General features: G+C 35.0%; 1 protein-coding gene across 1 annotated transcript; it reads right to left on the bottom strand.

The window, feature by feature from the left end:
• Nucleotides 1-7,833: 7,833 nt before the first annotated feature.
• LOC137814018 (glycerol-3-phosphate dehydrogenase [NAD(+)] GPDHC1, cytosolic) lies at nucleotides 7,834-12,625 on the bottom strand. The gene is made up of 5 exons (XM_068616536.2): nucleotides 11,434-12,625; nucleotides 10,065-10,286; nucleotides 9,386-9,633; nucleotides 8,739-8,878; nucleotides 7,834-8,571 (listed from the first exon to the last, which is right to left on the bottom strand). Exons 1-5 carry the CDS (start codon nucleotides 12,080-12,082, stop codon nucleotides 8,448-8,450), a joined length of 1,383 nt encoding a protein of 460 aa, XP_068472637.1. The 5' UTR covers nucleotides 12,083-12,625; the 3' UTR covers nucleotides 7,834-8,447.
• Nucleotides 12,626-18,249: the final 5,624 nt, after the last annotated feature.

Here is an 18,249-nt window from a genome sequence, read left to right as displayed (position 1 = left end):
TATTCGTTAATACCTCCAGTTAATACCCCTCAAGGTGTTGCATGTAAGTCTTGAATTCCCAACTTGACTAGGATGGCCCCAAACTTTTTAGCACCAAGAGCTTTGGTGAAGATATCAGCTAGTTGCGTATGTGTGGGCACATAAGATGGAAGAAGACGCTTGTGAATGATTTCATCTCGAACAAGGTGGCAGTCAACTTCAATGTGTTTGGTGTGTTCGTGGAAGACCGAATTTTTAGAAATGTGAAGCGCCGCTTGACTATCGCAGTAAAGACGAATTGGATCAGGATGAGGGACATGAAGAGAAGCGAGAATGTCTTTAATCCACTTTAATTCTCGGGTGGTCTTAGCCATTGAACGATATTCAACCTCAGTAGAAGAGGCAAAGACCGTTTTGTTGTTTCTGGGTTTTCCAAGAGATTGGGGAAGTGTCGAGTTGAATAAACCACCCCGTGAGAGATTTTCGTGTCAGAGGACAACTTGCCCAATTAGAATCACACCACCCGTTGTAAGTTGTTCTCTCGAGGTAGGAGTATGCCTTGTCCAGGATGCCCCTTTAAATATCGAACAACACGAAGAACAGCTTGTCAATGCTCGAAGCGTGGATTTTGCATAAATTGAGATAAACTTGGACACAGTAGGTAAGGTAAGGTCTAGTGAAACACATATAAATAAACCTCCCAACAAGTCTACAATAAGTAGCAGGGTCAGAAAGAAAAGAACCGATAGCAGATTCCAATTTGTGATTTTTTTCACATGGTGTGGTGGCGGGCTTTGCACCCAACAATCCGACTTCAGTAATTATATCTAAGGCATATTTCCTTTGGCAAAGGAAGATTCCGTTGGGGGAGCGAGCAACTTCAACCCCAAAAAGTACTTGAGGTGGCCTAAATCTTTCATAAGAAAGCATTGATTTAAGTAGCTTTTAAAACATTAGATGATAGTGCCATTATTCCCTGAAATCACAAGATCATAAACCAGCACAACCAATTGTATGTCATTATTATTGAGAGTAAATAGGGAATGATCCTTTTGTGATTGTTGAAACCCGTAATGAGTTAAAGCAGAAGATAATTTAGCAAACCAACACATGGGGGTCTGTCGGAGGCCATAAAGAGACTTTTGAAGCTTGCACACTGCCCCTGGTTGAGATTCTTGGAAGCCAGGAGGGAGTTTCATATAAACCTCATCATCAAGATCGCCATGGAGAAACACATTGTGAACGTCCATTTGATGAAGCTCCCAATCTTTTGCGGTTGCTTGGCTAGAGTTTTGCGAATGGTTACCATATTTGCGACAGGAGAAAATGTCTCGTTGTAATCCAAACCCTCCACTTGATGATTGCCAAGAATTACCAATCGAGCCTTGAATCTTTCAATTGTTCCATCAAAGTTGTATTTGATTTTGTAGATCCACTTACACCCAAGTGCCTTCTTTCCTAGAGGGAGAGGGGTGAGTTTCCAGGTTTCATTGAGGACCGCTTGACCAAAAGACATGGGTTCCTGTTCTGTGTGCAAAGAGGCAAGAAAACTTTGGTGGTGGTTAGAAAAGGAATCACAATTCACAAAATCATGTATAGGATACGACACACGTGAGGATTTTGTTGGAGAAGGTGACTGGATAGAGGGGCTCGATGGTATCGTGGTGGCGGCGACAAAATCGCGCAACTGGATTGAAGGCGTCTTCGCATGGTGCCCTCACCCAAGAGGAACCATGACCGTCGTTGGTGGTGAAGAAGCAGACGACGCAGTTTCCTTCGTACACGACGGTGGGTCTGCGCTCGAGTCTTCTGCGTGCAGATTGGAGATGCTGACAATGGGGTCGCAGTCGTCTGTGAGGGCAATACCCCTCCTGTCTTGGATAGGAGATGCAATAGGTTGGTTGACTGTGCATTCAACTGGGTTTGAGGAGGCAACGTCATGACAGAGGTGTGAGCCAACGTCATTTTCTAAAGGCTCTTCAACAATTAGATCTTGCAATGGTGGCTCAAGAAGTGCAATGACCTTCTTTTGGACTTCAAAATATGGAAATTCATTTTCTATAAAACATACATCACGAGAGACAAAGAAAATTTCTGTGTCCAAATCAAATAGTTTCCATCCTTTTTGCTCAAATGGATACCCGACAAACACACATTTCCGGCTATGACTATCAAATTTATCTCGCTGTCTATTTTGATTGTGAGCATAACATAATGAGCCAAATACCCGTAAGTGCGCGTAATTGAGTACACATCCATGAATCACTTCAGAGGGAGATTTTCCTTTGAGAATGGAGGATGGCTTGAGATTGATTAAGTAGCCCGCAATCAAAACACATTCCCCCAAAATTTAATAGGAAGATTGCCTTGAAACCGTAATGATCGAGCAACATTTAGAATATGTCGATGCTTGCGTTCTATGTGCCTATTTTGTTGCGGGGTCCCGACACAAGAAGTTTGGTGAAGAATACATTGCTTAATGAAATATTGTTTTAGACACATGAATTCGGTTCCATTGTCAGAGCGAACTATTTTAACATACTTGTTGTATTAGCGCTCAACGAGTGTAAACAAAAATTTCAAAGTCACTGATACCTCTATTTTTTCCTTTAACAAATAAATTCAAACTGCTCGTGAGCAATTATCCACAATTGTCAAAAAATATGAAGCACCATAGGAAGAGGGAGTTTTATAAAGACCCTACAAGTCACAATGGATTAAATAAAAAACATTCAAAGCTTGATGATCACTCAAGAAAAACTTGTCTCTTGTTTGTTTTGATTTTTCAAAAATTTCACAAACTTTATTCAACTCATCACGAGTACATTTCCCACTTATATCAGGAAGCATTTCCACAATTTTAAATGACGCATGTCCTAATCTCTGGTGCCAAAGTTTTAGTTGATTTTCCATCTTGACATGACATGCTTGAGCCTTGCGTACCCCACGATACCAATAGAGCTCATCTTTCCATTCACCTGCTCCAATCAGCGTCCTCGAAGTGCGATCCTGCATAATACACATTTTATCAGTGAATGTTACAACACAATTTTCTTCATCCGTCAATTGGGGTAGTGAAAGTAAATTGCATTTTAATTTGGGAACATGAAGGACATTTTTCAATTCAAGTCCTTCTTCAAGAGTCATTGTTCCTTGCTTGCAAGCTAGAACACGTTCACCATCGGGAAACCCCATGGGGCACCCTTATATAGTTTTTTTTTCACACAAATTTTCCAGAGATCCGGTCATATGATTGGATGCCCCACTGTCAATAATCCACAAATCCCAAATGCTCTTACCAGTCATTTTCTCTTATTCATTGGATTTTTGCTTGTTGATCATATCAACCAGTACCTTCCATTGTTCATTGGTCAAACCTGCCATCTCAAGTTTCTTGTTTTTATTGTTGGTTTGACTGTTGCTTCCACTAGCATGTGCCACATTTGCACGTGCTAGATTACCTTTCTTCCTCATCCCTTAATGTCCTTTGTCGTTCCATTTTCCTTCATTTTTGGTTTGTCACCCATCATTCGGGATATCCGATTAGTTGGAAGCATCCTTTCATGTCGTGACCATTTTTACCGCAATGAGTGCACGTCATTGATTTTTCTGCAGTATCTTCGCGCCCTTTTTCTTTGTAGTTGGCCTGCATCGCGAGACCCACGACCAACCCCCTTTCTTATGTGGATTTGGCCATCATTCTCACTCTTTCTTCTTGTATCAACATTGCGTATATGCGGTTCAGAGACGACAATGGGCTTGAGGCCAAAATGTTTGATCTCACTATCCCGTAACTTGCATAGTCCAACCCCATAAGGAGTTGATGAACCTTCTCCTCCTCCCTTCATTTTTCCAAATGAATCCCACACTTGCATCCATCACATGTACATGATGGAATTTTGTCACTGTTAGCAAGCTCATCCCAAAGAACCTTCAATTTTCCAAAGTAAGTTGCCACCATCATTCCTTCCTGCTTGCACCTTGACAAGTCCGACCTTAGTTGCTGAATTCTAGGTCCATTCACAACCGAGAATCTTTCTTTAATGTCTTCCCACAAGTTATGTGCAGTCTCAACATAAGCTATTGTGGATCGTAAGCTTGGTTCAATGGTGTTTAGAATCCAAGAGACGATCATGGACTGCACGGTCCACCAGTCTTAAGATCGGGTGCCCCATCCTTTGGTTGGATGTGTGTTCCATTGATAAATCCCCATTTCCTCCGAGCACGAAGCGAGATCTTCACTGCTCTTGCCCATTCGTCGTAATTTTCACCACGCAATTGGATTTGCGTGATTATGTTTCCAAGGTTGTCACTCGCGTTGAGATCATATGGTGAGTAGGTCTTCTTAGCACCTTTTTCGTGCTTTGGTTTGACTGCTATGGTTGTGCAGCGTTGCCTTTGTTTTGTGATTGTCAGGCATTAGAGCTTTCTGGTCTGATACCATGAAGGAATATATTATTCAACCAGTCTTATTCCTCAATAGTAGAGATCCATATATACACCCCATATATACACCATATCAGTAGAATCATACACATTCTTTCCTAACTTAGCATCCTATAATTATGTTCCTAATTATAGATAAAATTGATATTACAAAATATGTTAATATACATGATATATATTATCCATGAATAGTAATTGTATCATGATTATTCTCTCTATCACAAATTGAATCTGATTATTCTCTTTATCACAAAGTAATTATATCCGTTAATAAAGAGTTTATTTTGTTTTATTTATGTATTTTATATATAGAATAAAATGTAATAAAATATTAAATATTTATAATATCTTAATTTTATAGTTCTAAATAATAGATAAATATATTTTTATGTTTTTTAAAAGATATTTTAAATATTTCTTAAAAACTAATTAAAATAAAAAAATATTAAGTAAATATTTTCAATATTTTTTCTTGTTTTAATATTTGTTTACTTGAATTTTAAATTTAATTACTCTTCTTCCTCTTTATTTGTTTATAGTACTAGTCTTTCTTTATTTTTTCTCCGGATCATATCTTTATTTATCCACTTTTTCTCTCTTCAAGATATATTTATATTGTGATTTTTGTGATTTTGATTTTTCTTTTGCATTTGTAGCAAACTTATTTTTCATCAAATTTAAAGAAAAAAATTATAAATTTTGAATGTTTTCAAGTTATTAACATCTTTAATCACACAAAATTTGTTTTCAAAAGACACTAGCTAAACTTTCTCTAACACCTTGAGGAACACTTAACAAATTTTTAGTATCTTAGAAATATAGAACACATAAAAAAGTATTAACATCTGAATAAATTTTAATTACAATTGTTCGTGTATCTTTCACAACAAGTTGTTCTCCATTCCCAATTCTTACTTTAGAAATATCATATTTGTTGAGCTCTTTGAAATAGTCATTTGGTTTGTACAACCACTACCTATAACTTAACCTTTTGTAGATTTGTTGGTTGTAACACATGATATCACAAGAAGTAGTTTTTCTTTTGGTTTCTTCTCTACAATCTTGACATTTTCTCGAGATGTTGGGATTTGTATATCTTTTTTACATGTTCCAATTGATCACATTTGTGGCATTTTGCATATGGTCTCCATGAATACTTGTTGCATTGGTGATTATTTTTGTAATATGGACAAAACATGTGTTATTGTTTTGATTGTATTAGTTATTTTTGCAGTTCTTGACTTTAAAAACACTTTCACCAATAAGAAGTAAAGTGTCTTCATCCACACAATTTTTTCTAATTAATTTTCATTGCTCTTGTGCTTGCAAGACATGTATGACTCTTGTCAAAATAGTTGTAGAGAGATCTTGATGTGAGTTGATTTTAAGATTGTTCATTTTATGGTATGACACTTTACTTAGATTGTGATTTTTAAGCAAGAATATGGTGAGAACTCTATGAAGATCCCCACTGGACACGAACTTAACCAAGTGGTTAAGTAAGTGTGAAGGTTCACTTCACAAAAGGAAAAGACAATTATAAGGTGAAAATGATGCTAGATGGTGCGAAATTAAGAACAAGGAAAAGAAACCAAATAGAATTGCCGAATGGAGACAAGGAAAACCAAACAAGATCATAATACAAAAAGTAAAAATGGAATGACAATGGAAGAATAGATGGAGGAAGGAGAAAGCTTATGTGATGGATTTGAGAAGTGGAACACGCCACTTGGAGTGTGATTGGCCTCCAAGATAAGTGATGATAACCTCTACTTGAGAGTTCTCAATACTCACAAGATAAGATCTAAATGCTAAGAAGAATTCAAACCTCACTAACACCTCACACAATTTGTGCAGAGTAACTTTTCTTCTATTAATTTCAACTTCTAAAATACAATGGGTAGGCCTCCTATTTATAGGGGAAGGAGCCTTGGAAAACAAGTAAGAGGGGTAAGATGGGAAAATGGAAAAAAGGGGTTGCCTTAGGGTTTGACTAAGTCAATCCCGTATCCTAGGCTTGTCATTCTAGAAACTAGGTCAAAATGTCTTCCTAAAAGACTAAGAACAAGCTAAAATGATACCTACACCCCCTATTATGCTAAAGACACCTTATTCTAGCATATATTTTAAAGTGAGCCCAAATTATTTACAAACATATTCTATTTTTTAAGAAGACCAAAAGAAAGAACTTATGATATTTTGGTTTATAGTTTCTTCTTCTTTTGTTGATTCTTTCTCAAGGCTTGGTGGAGCTTGACTTTGTATCTTGAGATGACTGACCCTTTTGGGAAGTGTTTGTTGAATTCTTAGTCATCTGTCGGTTTGTATCAAATCTTTTATGTTTTTCAATGAAGTAAATAAATGCTTTGTACCACAATGCACTATTTCATTATCTGCGATCTAAATTCCCTTATCAAATTTAACAATCTTATACCTTGAACCTTCTCACTTCCTTCATATTCTCCTTTCAAATCATTCAAAATTTATTTGATTTTAGGATCATGATCCTAGCGTGCATCATGATCCTAACAAGCATCATTTGCGAAACACTAACAAACAAACATGATTTTGCGTTTGTCTTCTTTGTCTTTTTTTTTCTTTTGCATTTGATGGTCATGGTGGGTTTCTTAGGCAACGAATCAACGATGTAATCATCTTCCACAACTTACAAAAATCTAGTAATTATATAAGTAAGTTTGCACCATCAAAAAGTAAAATAAAAACTTGTGAGAATTTTCGTTCTCCTTCCATTCTAAAGGTGCGTAAGAATAATTATTCTTGATACCACTATTGAGATTTTGGGTTTTAAAAATATATTTTGGAAATAGAAGAGATAAGTTATATGGAGGAACTTGTATTTATTTTATTCATAAACTCTATAGAGTAAAATGTAACAAAATATCAAATATTTACAATATCTCAATCTAAATTTTCCAAATCTAAATAATAAATAAATATATTTTGATCTTTGTATAAAAGATATTTCTAAAAAACTAAAAGATGTTTTAAAAATTAATTTAAATAAAAAAATATTAAACAAATATTTTCAACAAATGCTAGTATAAATATGAAGGTTGTATCCCAATTAAGTTGATTTAGGAAAGTGTTGGAATTTAGCAACCATATAATTAATAGGATAATTAATCTGGATATATTTCTAACGTGATCCTTATAAATGGTCGATTTTAATATGATAACATCAACCTAATTTGACATAGATGAGATCCAATTATAATTGTAATATATAAATAAGATGTAAATTTACTTATTGATAATATCAAAATCATTTAGAATATATTTTAACCATATTTGATGCAACTATTCTCTTAATGTTATCTTTTCTTTCTTTTTAATAGAAATGGTTCTCTCTCGTACACACATTTAAAGTGAATGATGCACTTCAAAAGATAAAGTATAAGCTAAAACAAATGCTTAAATATTTCAGATTCACACAGGAAGGGGAATAATCCTCTTGTTTGGGGTTTGAAAATGCATGGGAAGGGAAAGGAACCCAAGGGTTGTTCTCCTCAAATATACAATTTTGGTAATCCAAAATTGAGGTGGAATTTGGAGAAATAAAGTAAACATATTACATTCCATTCAAGGCATAATTTAACCTCTAAACAAAATTTGGTTCTACTCCTTTCCCAAATTAATCTTCCAAACAAGAAGAAAGCAACCTCTGTTTCATTCCTTCCATTCCATTCCATTAATCAAAAATAAAAATAATCCAAAAACAGTGTTTCTCTCATTTTGGCCACAATGTTGCAGTGCCCATTAGGCAGTAGTGAATTCTCAGCTAAGTTTGGTCCATAAAGATAAACTCTTGTTGGGTAAGTGTAGTGTTTTTGGGACAAATCAGTAGAATTGCATAGGGGATTATATTTGAACATATATACATGCAACTTTGTAAAGCAAAATCCTTCAGAAACAATACATTCATGCTCATGAAAATATTCCCTTCCACAAGTGCTTCCCATATATGGTTGCCTCCACATTGGCTTTTGCCAAAGAGAAAACAATCAGGACTGTCCAAGAAGTGAAGGCTTGTAGAAAACATGGCTTTGTGCAATCTCAATTCGTTCGCGAGGATCATTCAAATTTTCATCCCTCAATGCTTTTAGAATAGCTTGTGATGATTGTTCCCTGAGAAATACATCAAGCACCACAAGCAATTCAAACTTATTTCGTAAGTTGGCAAGATGATAGAGATTAGCAAATATAGTACTTGGAGTTGGGAATGTTCAAAGCTAACTAGCATAATGTAAGAAAACAGACTACCAAGGCTTGAGTCAATCATTGCAGGATTTTACCTTGATATCAAAATTTTGTAGAGTGTCTTCAAGATGGGACAAAGCTCCACAGGAGCAACAGGCTTGTTTTCTTCAGGATGCAACACATTCAGGCTAGATTGGCTCAGAAGTTCAAAGAATGCTTCCACTGCAGACACACCCTGGAAATAAATGGAAGGGATAGCATTTTGTTTAGTTATTGGAATTTGATTGAAGGAAAAAACATGACTCAGGAGAAATACACAAGGATGATTTCTATTTCTTATGTAAATGATATTAGTTCCAACTCTGGTGTGGCATCTATGAGGACAAGAAGTGAAAAGTGTGGCTTATGTCAAGTAAAAATTGGAACATCATATTCATCAACCCATCTAAGAATAACCACATAAACCTTTGAAAATGAAGCATATACATACATAGCGTTGTTGTGTTGTGTTTTGTCCTAACGAGTTAAAAACAAACACTCCTACTAAACTATGAATACAAGTGCAATGATGCAAACCAGCAACCCCTGGCACAGGATGCTGCTAAATTATCTGTGGTGCGTTATCATTTTTATATGTATGTAATTATTGAACTTTCACATTTTAAAGATGCAATTGGAACTCCTCAAGAACGTAGCATGAGTTTGGAAGAAACTAGGACAAGAAAAAAATTACAAAATATACCTGAATCATTCCTTTGCCACTAATGCTGTCACCCATGTCTGGTCTTAATTGACCCTTAGCCAACATTTGACCATACCAAGCGTTACGGCCTTTCAACAAGGTTACATAAGTGTCAGCCAGTAAGGGGCCTGCAAGTTTCTCAGGTTCTTCAGCCAACAAGTGAGTGATGAATATCATTTCTGATGTGCAGTGTGCAAAGTACACAGATTTGCTTGTGGCACTCTCATTGGTAAGGGCAGCTACCATTCCTGACAATATTAAAAATGAAAACAGGATATATAGATTGCAGATCAGAAAGCAAGTGTAGGACATGGGAATTCTTATTATAAAATGAGGCAGTTAAACCCTTTTCTTTTCCAAGTTAATGCCAACTAGAGCTAGTCTCTACAGCATGTGAAAACACATAAATGCCTTGATTTGTATCATGAAACTTAATCTATATACCTAGATATGTTCCATGCATGGAAAAAATCGTATGACTATTTGTCATTGATGCTTCCTTTTCTATTTTCTTTAGATTGTAGAATCTTTTTGAGATAATGTGCATTAGTATGTGTGAAATAGGAAGAGAAGCAACTTGTCAAATAGACAACATTACACGAACCAAAACATGATGATATGGACTACTTCCAGTTTGATATTAGATGTAAAGTGATAACAATTATGATTAGAAACTTACCAGCTCCAATTGCATAGACGTTTTTCAAACCACCCATGACCTCATGTGTGACAAGGTCACTGTTATCCCAGACAATAAATTGTGGCTGTCGTAAAAACTTGGCCAGATGTTTTCTCCATTTCTCGGCTCCACATATTCTTGCATTGGCATACTCCTTGTTGTAGATTTCTGAGGCAATATTTGGACCCCCAAGATAGAGTATGTTCTCCATTGGCACTCTAGCTGTCAAGTTTGCAGTGCAGAGAGTAGTGAATCAGTGAAGAACTCAAATATTATTGCATAGTAAGAAAGAAGGCTATGACCTATGATAATACAATATCAGATGAAGGAAAAAAAGAGTAACTGCTAGAAAACAAGGATGTGAAGTAATAACTTAGCATGAATTTTTTTGCTTAGCATCAAATTCTGGGTTAAAAATAGATGTAATTCGGCAAGAGAATTATCACAATTGATCTGTAACATGCTCGGCATGAATATGAACAATATAGACTTTGTAAATTGAATGTGTTAAGAACAACTCCCAAGATTATTGATAAAATTTCATAGTTACTAACATGAAAGATTAACTATAACAATACTGACTAAAAAGATAGAAGTTACTCATTAAGCATACAAAAAACGCATATTTGTAGATGTTTCATATCGGAAGTAAAAAAATAAAATAATAATGAGATCCTGACACGTATAAAGGTGTTGCTTCCACTCATCTTCACCTTCATACAAACGACTTGTATCATCCCTTCTATTTCTCTCAACCATACTAATTGCAGCATCAACTTAATTTACTAAAAATTGAAGATTCTGAGCAACTTTAATTTGTAGGCTTAAAAGGAAAATTAAACATTACAGTTATTTTATTCCTCATCAAGATTTCATGAGATGATTCATTCCCATAAATTGCTGAGTTCTCACTGATAATGAAGCATGTTTGGATTAGATTCTTCTTCAAGATTATATCTGCTTGATAGAAAACATTGCTGGTGTTACTATTCAAATGTGTTCGTTTTATAAATACAACTAATTTTGTAATTACTTCGACTAACTTCTTACCCTTTTTCTAATTTTGTTATAAAATGTTATATTAAATAAGTCAATCAAAATAACCTATCTTAGAACCACTTTTTACCTAACATATTCAAATATAAAACTTTGTTTCACATGATCAATTATAACATTGATAGATAATTAATTAATTTAGTTCCCACAACTCTTTGAAGGCACACTAAATTAGAACAAGTGACCAAAATGTAAGCATCACACTGTTTTTGGTTATTCATCCTGGCAAAGGCATGATGCAGATACTTATTTTTTACTCATTAGAAAGAAGTAAAAAATGTACAGAGAAAAGGTAACAAAGAAAGGGTCTTACTTGCTTGGTTAATCATCTTTGTGGGAGTAATAATATGTGGCAGAGGGTCCAATGCAGCCTCTATACCCTTTGACAAAGAGATAATTATAGGCACTGTGATTCTCTCGTTCCAATACTTACTAATCTCTTCAAAGATCTCACGTGTTTCTGTAGAAGGCAAACCATTGACCACAATATCAGCATCCCAAACAGCTTCCTGCAAGTTTGTGACCACCTTCAAAGGACAAAGTGGGGTATCAATCATGTTCAAGCAAAAACCATCTTTGAGAATTTCATCAGCAAAGAGGGTCCTGTCACCAAGCCTTGCCTCCACATATTTCAGATATGCACAACGCCTGATCAACCTCCTCAACACATCTTCCCTTGAGTTGATGACCTCAAAGAGATGTTCAGCAGTGCCTCTATCCACTGCCCTTCCTGCTCTTCTCCATATCCTGATCTGTATCTTGTCCCTGAATTGCCCATAAGTGTCTTGTAGCAAAGCTGCAAAAACACTGCCCCAAGCACCAGCTCCAACACTCACAATTCTCAGAGGATCACCATCAGCTTTCCCAATGAGCCTCCTCAAATCATCAAGCTTCTCCTCCACCCCATTACAATTCTGACCACCAACACTTCCATTTGAGTATGCATTATGAACCACTCCCATTATGCTTCCCTCTATGCTCTATAGGACCAACAAGTCTTGAAAAAACAACCAGGGATGACTTATGAACTTCAATAACTCAGACTCTTATATAACCTCAATCTTATGCACCCACTTTCCCCTTACCGACCAATGAATACTTTTCTATTTACCATAAGAATTGACTTAGCAAAACATACAGCAATGGAAAATCAAATCCTTTTGGTGGGTGTTGCTTGACCAAAGCTGAACATTAATTTTGGTCTGAGCAAAATTTTCTAACCAGAAAATTAAGCCTATCCTACTCTAAAATTAATTGAAGCATGCAATGCATGAAACCTTGCTTACTTATATACACACATAGACACAAAGTAGTGCTCTTCAATTTTTCTTCTAGTTTTGAAGAATGGCACGTGGGAAGCCAAGAGAATAGGTATGAGGGAAGGGGAAAAAAACCAAACACCATCAAACTTTGTTTTCTCCGTCTCTTGTTAGTTGATCTACCCAACTATAAGACGCGGTTGTGTCAATATAAAACCAAACTTTCGTGCTGGTAACTACAAACTTATGGTCCTACACTGCTGGGTTGATTTACTTCAACTCATTCATCTCATGACCCCACTTTTTTTTTTTTTTTTTCATTCCTACCTTTCTATTGCTACAACTTGTACACTAAAACCAAATAACATATCAAAAATAAAATTTGTAATAGAAATTACACCAAAATACATTTTAGTTTATCCTATACTTTTTAAAAATAAAAAGTACTTAAATATCTCGAAATTAATACGCTAGATCTAATTAGTTTTTCTATTAGTTTATTATACTAATCTAGTCAACTTAATAGCACGTATAAATATATAAAAAATGTTAAATGTTTGTCACATCAATTGAAATTAATACTACTAATATAAAAAATCAACAGAATGATCAATTTATGGAACTAAATTAAGACTAAAAAAATAAGATAAAAATTATTTTTTGGTTTTATTCAAGACAAAGTTGCTCAAAACAAAATTAAGTAGTAAACATTAACGCTTCCCTTCATGCAAGTTCAAACGTTTTGAGAAGTATCTCTTATGTTTTAAGCACTAATGAATCCATTTGTATTGGTGTAATTTATATAACATCCAAAAGATGCATAAGGCAACTCTAATGGGAGTTGTTCTTTCACCTGAATTCAAATTGGTAATTGTAGCAACCACGTACTCCTGAATCTAATTAGTTACTAACTAATTAGTCTATTTAATAATTTAAAATTCGTCTCCATTAACATGATTTTTATATACTGAATGAGATTCGAAATTAAGGAAAAAAAATTTGATAGGGTTGAAAGGAGAGTGTAGCCTTTTGGTTTTGGTGATGTGAGATGGATAAACAGGTGTAATGAAGATTGATTTGGTGTATGATATTAATGTGGAGTGATTTTGAGAAGGGTGGCACCCATATGAAAGTATTGGCATTAAAAGTGTTTGGGTGAGGCCAACTTCCCCAACGGTAATTAATATTAATTAGTATATGACTTTCCTCAAATCTTCATGTGAACTCTCCTTCCCAATCTTTGAATATGACATATACTCATACTTTTTGTCCTTTTTTGGTGTTACCGGACACACATTTAATGTTCTGTTTCTTATGTCTCTCTGCCTATGTTTGAGCTCCTCTTTTTTAAATTATTCATGTTCATCAATTTCTTCTTAGATGGACCATTTTTAGCCTCTGGATAAATGTAATTAGATTCAGGTATAACTAATTCTCAAGTACTATGCCACTTCAATTTAGGTGATCCAATTGATATTCATAATTAATGTTCACGTGATTATCTCTCTTTGATGTGAATGTTTGTGTTAGTTTAGAGATGAGGTGTTCCTTTGATTTATCAATGAAGTTAGACTATATTTAAGTTGGATTAATTAGTTCAATTTTTTTATTAATAATATATATTTATGTGTATAAGACGAATTTAAATAATATAAATTTATAATTTTAAAAAATCTTAGAAGTGTTTTGGTAGGTCTCAATATAATCTCATATTTTTTAGGGGTTTGAGACTAATAACAATTTATATTCATATTTCTACTTTAACTTTTCAAGGTGTCTTTTAAGGACAAAATTGTGACGGAGCTTTAAATTTCAAAACAGACAATACATCAAGATGTGGTGATTCATAAAATATTAGACATTTTTTTATTTACTATTTTTTATTTTTTCTGATTGGGCCTGCTCATATGTAATATGAGTTTGTATGTATTTTAGTCTAGTTAGTATCTCTGCACCCCCATGTATCTCAGGCTCTTTTTTACTCTTTTCGAATGCAATTGAATAATATTCAAATTCTACACAAGGGTTTCCTCTCTTCTCTGTTCTTCTCTCTGTTTCACTGTTCCCCCCCCCCCCTGAAGCACCCAATTTTCCCCTCTTCTTATTTCTGTAATTGTCCTGGTATCCTGCAATATGGTATCAAAGCTCTGTTACGTGCACTACGATCCCTCCTTCATTCTTAATGTCTTCTTCTTCCGCAATTCTTTTTCGATTGTTCTCTCTTTTTTATTAACGAGTTTTTCTCTTTTGCAGTTTTAAAGCTTTGGTTTCAATGGCTACGAAAAACCCCAATCAAAACGAAAACCCTAACCTTAACCAGAACAAGAACTCTACTCAAAGTGACAATCTCGCTCAGAACTTCTTGTATTTGCACCCGAGTGAAAACCCTGCGACCCCTCTCGTATCTCCTGTTCTCGATTCACCAAATTACCACTTTTGGAGTCGCTTGGTCATCACTGCGCTAAGTGCAAAGAACAAGTTAGATTTTATCAAAGGTGTGATACCTTAACCCTTTGAATTGGATCCCACCTTCGCGTCTTAGATGCGCTACAATAACATGGTGGCGGTGGCGTCTTGGCTTGTGCATTCGGTTTCTGTCTCCATATGCAAAAGCATCATATAGATGGAAAATGCACTGGATGTCTGGAATGACCTTAAAGCTCGCTTCTCACAAGGTGATTTGTCTCGTATTTCTGACCTTTCAAATAGAGGCATCTTCTCTCAATCAAGATGATCTTTTTGTTACTGATTATTTCACCAAACTTAGGGTCATCTGGGATGAGTTAGATAATTTTAGACCTGATCATGTTTTCACCTATAATGGTTCTTCTGTTATTGCCCAAAGAAAAAGAGAGGATCAGGCCATGCAATTTTTGCGTGGCCTCATGATCAGTACAATAACATAAAGGCCCATGTTCTTCTCATGGAGCATGTCCCTTCTATTACTAAGATTTTTTCTCTAGTTGTTCAACAAGAACGACAATTTAACAGTAGTGTTTTAGTTGCTCATGTCAATAACAATAATTCTATTATTCATACCAATGTCAATTTTGTCACCTATTCTTTTTGTGGAAAGCTGGGTCATAATGAAACTGTATGTTTCAAGAAAAATGGCTATCCTAACCAAGATGAAAAAGGGTCAAGATCTAGTGACAATAATAAAAGGGTTTTTACTTACTGTAATAAGAATGGGCACACTGTGGATGTCTACTATAAGAAGCATGGATACCCCCCGGGGTATAGATTTCAAAATAGTAATTTTTCTCATGGCAATATTATTGCTCAAGAAGACGTTGCTGGTGGCCAAGATCATAATAAAAATATTGGTAGTGGTGACTTCCGTATTAACCAAAGTCAGTTCAAAATCCTTTCAGATTTTTTGAAGAATGTAAGTGTCTCAAACAGTCAAGCACAAGTGAACCAGATTGGTTCCCTTTTTGTCGATCCTAAGGATCAAAATTATGCTATAACAAGTAATCAGAATAGATTTCAAAATTTTATCTTCAATAAGCATGCTTGGATTCTAGATTCTGGTGCAACAGATCATGTTTGTTTTGACATATCTAATTTTACATCATATATATTAAACCCATTATTATTAAAATTCCTAACGGAAATTTTGTCACTGCCTCCTACTCTGGTACAGTCTTTTTCAACAATAAATTTGTTTTGAAAAATGTTTTATATGTGCCAAATTTTTCTTTTAATTTGATTTCTATATCTCCATTGACCACATCACTTAAATGTGAGCTTATTTTCTCTTCAGCTGAGTGTTTGATATAGAATTCCATAACCAAAGACAAGATTGGTACAGTTGATGTTGTGGCTGGTCTATATGTCTTCAACAAAGTTGACAAAAATGTTCTAAGTTATACTACAAAACAAACAAATATCTGGCACCTCAGAATGGGTCATCCTTCAGAAGAAAGGTTAAAATTTCTGCAAACCTATTACCCTAATATTCATATTGATAAAGATTTCATTTGTGATGTTTGTCATCAAGCAAAACAAAGAAAACTTTATTTTTTCCCTTAGTGATACTAGAACTGCTCAACCTTTTGAATTACTTCATATTGACATTTGGGGTCCTTGTTCTGTTGTTTCAATGCTTGGTCATAATTTTTTCTTACTATAGTAGATGATTTTACTAGGTATACCTGGATTTTTCCTATGCATAATAAATCTGAAGTCAGGGCTAATGTTACCAATTTTATAACCTATGTTGAAAATCAGTTTTCTACCAAAGTTAAAATTATTCGCACTGAAAATGGCATTGAATTTTCCATGCATGATTTATTTGCATCCAAAGGCATTATACATCAAACTACTTGTATTGAGACACCCGAACAAAATGGCATTATTGAGAGAAAACATCAACACCTCTTGAATGTCACTCGGGCTTTACTTTTTCATTCTAGTATTCTTGCTATATTTTGGTGTTTTAGTGTGCAACATGCTGCTTTTTTTTATTAATTGTATGCCTACTCCGTTGCTTAATAATGCTTCTCCCTATGAAAAATTATACAAAAAATTGTGTGATATTTATCATTTGCGTGTTTTTGGATGTCTATGTTACTCTTCTACCATTTTTGCTCATAGAAAAAAAATGGACAACCGTGTTGTTTCTGGTGTTTTTCTCGGTTTTAAACCTAATACAAAAGGTTTCCTCTTTTTAAACCTCAAAAATCAAAAAATAGATTTATCCAGAAATGTTGTTTTTCATGAGAATTGTTTTCCTAATCACTCCAAGCATGTACAAAACAATGATTGAAATAGTCTATCTTTGCCTATTCCCGATCATTATGCCCAGACTTATGATGATCTTGATATGCAATCTGAAAATAATGTTCATGATGTTTTACTTGATAACACTTTTGAAACTAATGTTGAGATTGAACAAAGTGATAATGTTATTGTTTCTCCTAGAAGATCAACTCGCAGCAGATGAAGGCCAACTTATTTACAAGACTTTGAGGTATCCAATATCAGTAATAATACAGTAAGTACTAAGTACCCAATTAATTCCTTTTTAAATTACAATTCTTTGTCTGATAATTTCAAACATACAATCATGTTGATTTCATCTACCGAGGAGCCTCAAAACTATGAGGAAGCTATCGTGCACCCATATTGGGTCCAAGCAACGAAGGAAGAACTTAAGGCACTTGAAGATAATAAAACCTGGTCCATAATCGAGCTCCCTCCAGGGAAAATTGCCACTGGGGGTATAAAATTAAACACAAGGTTGATGGCCCTACTGAACGTTACAAAGCCCGTTTAGTAGCAAAGAGCTACACCCAAATCGAGGGTCTTGATTTTCTACATACCTTTGCTCTTGTAGCAAAGTTAACTACTCTTAGGCTGCTTCTTGCCTTGACACCAACTAACAACTGGACACTAAAGCAACTTGATGTCAACAATGTTTTTCTACATGGGGAGTTAGATGAAGAAATATACATGGTTCTGCCTCCAAGACTTCACTCTTTATCTACAAACCTGGTTTGTCGCCTCAGAAAGTCACTTTATGGCCTCAAACAAGCAGGAAGGCAATTGTATGCTAAGCTTTCAATTTTTGTAATTTCTCACAAATATAATATTTCCACTGCTGCACTCTTTGTTTTTGAAACATGATGACAAATAGACCATGGAAATCCTTGTCTATGTGGATGACATTGTCCTCACCGGGAACAACCCCATGGAGATATCCAATATAACAAATCTGTTGAACAATTTCTTCCTCATCAAAAATCTGGATGACTTAACCTATTTTCTGGGCATTGAAGTAGCATGCAATGACACTGGCATCCACTTAAGTCAAAGAAGTACGCCCTGGATTTACTCAAAGACGTTGGAATGCTTGGTTGTGCTTC

The sequence above is a fragment of the Phaseolus vulgaris genome, chromosome 1 (assembly GCF_051622355.1).
Source record: "Phaseolus vulgaris cultivar YP4 chromosome 1, ASM5162235v1, whole genome shotgun sequence".
Classification (NCBI taxonomy): Eukaryota; Viridiplantae; Streptophyta; class Magnoliopsida; order Fabales; family Fabaceae; genus Phaseolus; species Phaseolus vulgaris.
Note: the sequence above shows the minus strand (reverse complement) of the source record. Positions and strands in the feature narration are given on the sequence as shown.